Genomic DNA, 6,075 nt, shown 5'->3' with positions numbered 1-6,075 from the left:
TTTAATCAAATAATTAACTTTATCACTAAATTGTTTATTATGGTTAGTTTCACATGATAATTTGAATTTAAAGATAAATTACTCAAATTTTGGCCTAAAAAAACTAATTAGTTTTTAGTAGAAAGAAATAAATATAAATCAAATTATTCACATATATAATCTGAATTTAAATATTCAATTTAAACATATTCATTATCTTTCTCAATAAATAATCAAATTTGAAATTTAAATATAATATTTATATAAAAATAATAATAACATAACACTAGATAACTATACTAAATAAATATGTAGAAACTAATCGGGACGAGGACGGGAAACGAGGAACGGGGCAAGGGTGGGGCGGGGATGATGAATGCATTCCCGTCCTGGTCCCCGTTGAACTCATGGGGATTTTTTTTCTCCATTCCTCACCTAATCGAGGAATCCCCGTCCCGTTCCCGTGGAAAAATTGGACATCTCTACTTCTAAGTAGCTATAAATATTAGATTTTGAAAGACACATATTGGTGTTCAATCTATGAAAATTGGAAAAAACGGAGAATTTAGAGAAATTTCTTATTTTATATTTTGCTATTTTATTTTATTTTATTTATATATTATTTTAATATTTATTTATTTATTATATTATATTTTAACAACCGTTACAAACTTTTTTTTTCCCTTTTTTTACAAGCCAAAAGTTTAATAACATAAATTGATATTTTTCGAAAAAATAATTTGGTAAAACATTTCCAAAATGTCATTTCTTTGCTTTTGACGGAAGGAGATGATAAGACGAGAGATGGAGAGACTGGTGGTGAACAAAACCCCGCTGGATTCGAAAAACAGATTAATATTGGCCGCTGCTATGGCAAGTTGACTTCAAACCTTCTTGCCTTCAGGCTTCTTCTTGTCATTGCAGTGGGAAGAGAAGAAGAATGTCATTGTCATGGTGCAGCTCCGCCACCGCCGTTCCTTTTCCATCTCAGACACGGCTAATTACTCATCCTTCCCATCACCAACACTACTTTCATATTCGTCTCAGAAAATTAAGCCCTTCTCCTTCAATTTTCACCGCTCCGAGAGCTATATTGCTTGACGAAATCGTTCAACTCACCCACAACAAGGTAATTCGTTGCCTTCATTCATCTCACTCAGTATCGATATGGCCTTTCCCTTGTTCTCAATGGAGGAATATTTCCTTGAACTTTGCTCAATTTGTTTCTCTCAAGGTTTTAGTTTCCGCCGGTGTGTCCGCTGCGATTGGGCAACTCGCGAAGCCTTTCACGTCTGTTGTTTTCTATGGCAGAGAGTTTAACATCAGAACTGCCTTTGAAGCTGGAGGCTTCCCTTCGACCCATTCCTCTGTTAGTAGACATTCTTTGTTTTCTATGTTCTGATTTCTTGTTCTGAACATAATCACAACCGTGACTGCTGTTGTTATGAAAATGTTTTAGGCGGTGGTTGCTGCTGCTACAATCCTCGGCGCTGAGAGGTAATCAACTGCTTAATATGCGTTCTTTGTCGTTTGGCTTTTGTTTTAAAGAACTTTCCATGACATTACTTAAGATTATAATCGCAGGGGTCTTGCCGATTCCATTTTTGGCATAACTGTAGTTTACGCGTCCCTTATTATGTACGATGCTCAGGCAAGTATGAAGGCTCTTCTTCTTCTACTACTATTTTCTTATTTGACGCACGTTCTACTGGTTAATAATCATCACCTTCCCTTCTCTTTTCTGGCATCTTTTTGTGGATTAGTGGTGATTTTTTCTGGTTAAATTATAAAAAATACCCGTACTTTCAAAAGTTGCAATATTATCCTTGAACTTTTGTAAATGTTTCAAAAATACCCTTGAAGCAGAAATTCGTTAGAATTTGGACGGAAATTGAGATGTGAAATGGTGTAGTAAGTGACATAAAACGAAAATTTGAACCATCATCGTTTTAGATCATCCTCACACAGCTCTAAGTCCCGATTTATTAGATCATCCTCATACAGCTCTAAGTCCCGATTTATTCGAAATTCTGAGGGATAATATTGCAACTTTTGGAAGTATAGGGGTATTTTTGAAACAGAAAGGAAAATCAGGGGTATTTGTTATAAATTAGCTTTTTTTTTCTTTTTTTTCCAATTTTACCGGCTAGACTCGATGTTTCATTTGTTGAGGATTCCATATTGAAAAGTTGACCTTCTCGATGTTCTGCATGACATGCATCTTCTAATTTATCTTGATGACATCCAACAACCCATTCGGTTGGATGAATAATGGATATAAGTCCTTGGGTTAGTAATCGTATGTAGTTAAATGGTTCAGGACCCTATATAAGAAGTAACATCTTAAATTCAATCGAGACATTGTAGAATAGATTTTTTTAGTACAAATTGGGGGTGGGAGATTTGAACCACGGACCTCTTGGTCCTCAGCACATATAGGTGTCAGTTGAGCTAAGCTCTTGTTGGCGAGATATTGTAGAATAGGTTAAACTTCTTTTAATATAGAACTGAACAATAGGTATCATGGCAATAGTTGGCCAGGGAAAAATTGGACAAATAACATTTGAAGTCTTAAGGATTTGTTTTTTGTTTGATAAGAAACCTACCTTTCATTGAGAAATATGAAAAGATGTATAAAGACGAGAAACAAACTTTCATTGAGATAACAATTCCTATGATATCTGTTACCCTTCCTTGGCTTTTGCTGTGATCATTGACGCTCACAAGATTCTTTCCTGCGGTATCCGAGCATGGGATGTTGCAGTTTTCAAAAGAAACAAAATTGTTTTGTTGCTGGTGGTTTGATATTTTGTCACTGGAAATGATGTGTATGTTTATATCTAAGCTTGGTTTGATTCTCTTAGATTAGAATCGGTTTCTGTATTAGTATTTGGACGCCTTTCTTTGTCAGTTTTTTTTTTTTTTTTTTTTTCTCTTGTACATTCCTTCATCTTTCTAAATGAAAGTTTGGTTTCTTAAAAAAAACAATCACTACAAAGTTCTAACAAAGAGGCTTAAACAGTTCTGCCCCTCTGTCGAATCTACTTTTGTTGGCTGTGGCAGATCAAAGATTTCGTTTCATTGATCTTGGAAAAAAAGTGGTCGATGATTCCTAAAGAAAAAACAAAAAGGGAGATGATTTTGAAATTGAATTTTGGGAAAATCTATGATAAACCTAACTAGGATTCCCTTGGTTGCTATTGATGTCCTTCAAGTCAAGGGCTTTGGGGAAAGGTGGAGAAAGTTGTTTTTGGCTATGATTTGAACACCAAATTTTTTCTTTTCCTTGGCAAGAACCCCTCCCCCCGTTGTCTTGTAATAATTAGTCTCTTTATTTCATCAATGAAAAGTGTTTGTTTCTGTTTTTTTTAAAAGAAGTATTTGTCGCAGGTTATCTTAGTAATTTACCTTTTGGTCCTTAGTGGGTCGGAGGGTGGTGTAGTGGAAATCCGTAGTTGTACCTCTTATCAGTCGTTTACAGTTTGCTAATGATACTTTTGTATTTTCCTTCTATGATCGCTCCAAACTGAGGAATGTAATTAATATCATTAAACTTTTCGAGAAGGCCTTGAGCATGAAGATTAACTGATTTAAATTTAATGTCGTTGGGATATATTGTTTCTCTAAGAGGCAGTCTAAATCGTGGTGACTGGTGTGGGAAGCTTGCCTTTGATCCTGGGCTTCCTCTTTATGGAAACCCAAGGGTTCAGCCTTCTGCTGAAAGATCCTGTGATTGAAGAATTTTAGCGAACTTTGCCGATTGGAAACTCTTCCTTTATGGCTCACTCATTTTTTTGCAACGGTCCTCTCAAGCCTCCCTATATACATTCTTTAGAATCTCCTGCAGTATTTGGAGCAGGATCTATAACCGTTCAGAAATTTCTTATGTGAGTGCCCTGCCTTTTTCTGGTATCAATAAGAGTAATCAATGTTTAGGCAGTTCACTGAGCTGTCATTTAGATTGTAATTCATCAATTTGTTATTTCAGCTGTATTGGTTAGGTCCGTTTGATAACAATTTTGTTTTAAGTTTTCTGTTTTAAAGATTTATGCTTATTTTTCCCCTCAATTTTCCTATTATAGTTTACATACTTGTTAAGAAACACTTGAATTTCTAGTCATATTTTAAAAACAAGAACAAGCTTTTGAAACTTACTTTTTTAAGTTATCTTGATTTTTTTATAATACGAGTAGAAAGTAAATGACAAAACATATAAACTTATGAGTGAAAATAGTGTTTAACTCGAATGATTATCAAATGGAATTTTTTTTTTTTGGGGTGGGGGGGGAGGGATTTAAGCATAATATTCTTTACTTTTTGTTGGTGATGAGACTGCTTGTTTGTTTGTTTTTTTTATACAATGAAGGGTGGAAGATCCGAACCACAAACGGCCAACTGTTTGTTAGTTTATAAAAGGCGATGTACATGGATCTTATTTTGTCTATGATAAAGACAGAAGTATCAAAATTTATATAGTTACTTGGCAATTAACAACAAAATTTTCTATTCTGCAGGGAGTCAGGAGAGAAGTTGGAAAACATGCTAAAGCCATCAACAAGCTGTTACAAACAGAGACACCAGTGAACTCATCATTTCCCTATAAAGAACAAGATCTTCGAGTCGATTCCCAACTCGAAAAGAGAGTATCATCTTCACTCAATAGAAATCTTGAGATTGGCAGTCCCATATTATCCGAGGAATCGACCAAGGCCCTAATGGCACCGAGTCCAGTAAAGCAGGATGTCGCATCCTCAGGCATAGCAAATGATTTGGAAGAAGCATCAAGAATGGAGGCTAGTCGTTGGAAGCCATTTAAAGAGTCAATAGGCCATACTGAGATTGAAGTTGCAGCTGGTGCTTTGTTGGGCTTCACGGTTAGTCTGATTACCATTTCATTATTGTGATATCAGAACAAAAGAATGATTTATATACACAATTATCTCACAAATGAACCGCTGTACAGTCACATCTTCTTTGTCAATGCTAAACTCGAATAAGATAATTAAATGATAATTTTATGTTAAGGCATAACATTAGATTGGAGGCATGTTTGGGAGTGATTTTGAAATGTTTATAATCATTTTTGTTGAATTCAATGTTTAATGTTAAATGTAATTTTCATAATCTTAAATTTGACTTTGAATGATTAGAAGCATTTTATGATTGATTTTGAAAATTAAAAAAAAAAAAAAAAATTACTATTTTAGATTCACTTCCAAACACGCCATCAACAAGTACAAGTGTACTATAATTTGAGGAAATTACGATGTAAGATCCAGATAGGTGAATACAGGAACTCTTGTTAACTATGTATTTGAAAATTCTTGGCTTCCTATTTTGTGTTGGGAGTTTCCAGTTTCTTGTTGTAAGTAGAAAAGTAAAATTCTCAATTGAAGCAATTGCTCTCTTAATTGTCTTAATTATATATTTATATATATAAAGAATTATAAAAGAAAGCTCAGTGAAAACATAAATAGTAGATAGACTGGGTAAAAAATGGAGGAGGAATATTTTATATTTCAGAGTTTCTTCGCTTGCACTTTGGGTAGGGTAAATTGCTCATTTACCAATGTTTATATTGGGTTGAGAATACATGTGAACTTTTGTTTTAAAAAACATCATTTTTCTTTGATATAGACATTTTCACGTAACATCTACGGTATTCTTTTTTTTTTCTAAAGATAATTTTTTAAATGTTTATAAATAAACAAGAGTAATATTACAACTTTTGAAAAAGTGTATTTTCTAAACAAATGTCAAAAAAAAAAATTCTTTTTAACCAAATTTGTTTTCTTAAAGAAAAACGATAAATTTGATTACGTTGTTTCCATTAATTTATGACTCAATGAAAACTAAATTTATAATATTAACATAGGCCAACCATAATTAGCATGTAGTTTTGGGCGTTAAACTATCTAGAGAGTTAAATTGTCTGTGTTTTTGGGTAATTAATATCTGTGTTTGGGATGTTAAGTTGAGTCAAAAAATTTGTATTTGGGGTCCAAAGTTGAGTTGAATTGAGGTAGCTGGTGCACAATTTTTTTAAAAATGAAATTGATTTTGTCTTTTTCTTTTTTTTCTTTTTTTCTTTTCTTT

General features: G+C 33.5%; 1 protein-coding gene across 1 annotated transcript; it reads left to right on the top strand.

The window, feature by feature from the left end:
• Positions 1 to 714: 714 nt before the first annotated feature.
• Positions 715 to 5,026, top strand: LOC120088431 (Acid phosphatase/vanadium-dependent haloperoxidase-related protein). Its single transcript, XM_039045721.2, has 5 exons — positions 715 to 1,108; positions 1,214 to 1,348; positions 1,439 to 1,476; positions 1,564 to 1,630; positions 4,494 to 5,026. The coding sequence occupies exons 1-5, from the start codon at positions 920 to 922 to the stop codon at positions 4,881 to 4,883; spliced, it is 819 nt and encodes a 272-aa protein (XP_038901649.1). The 5' UTR covers positions 715 to 919; the 3' UTR covers positions 4,884 to 5,026.
• The last annotated feature ends 1,049 nt before the right edge of the window (positions 5,027 to 6,075 follow it).

The sequence above is a fragment of the Benincasa hispida genome, chromosome 10 (genome assembly GCF_027475165.1).
Source record: "Benincasa hispida cultivar pf3 chromosome 10, pf3_genome.v1.1, whole genome shotgun sequence".
Taxonomy (NCBI): domain Eukaryota; kingdom Viridiplantae; phylum Streptophyta; class Magnoliopsida; order Cucurbitales; family Cucurbitaceae; genus Benincasa; species Benincasa hispida.
The sequence above is the reverse complement of the archived record's forward strand: the minus strand, read 5'-3'. Positions and strand labels throughout refer to the sequence as shown.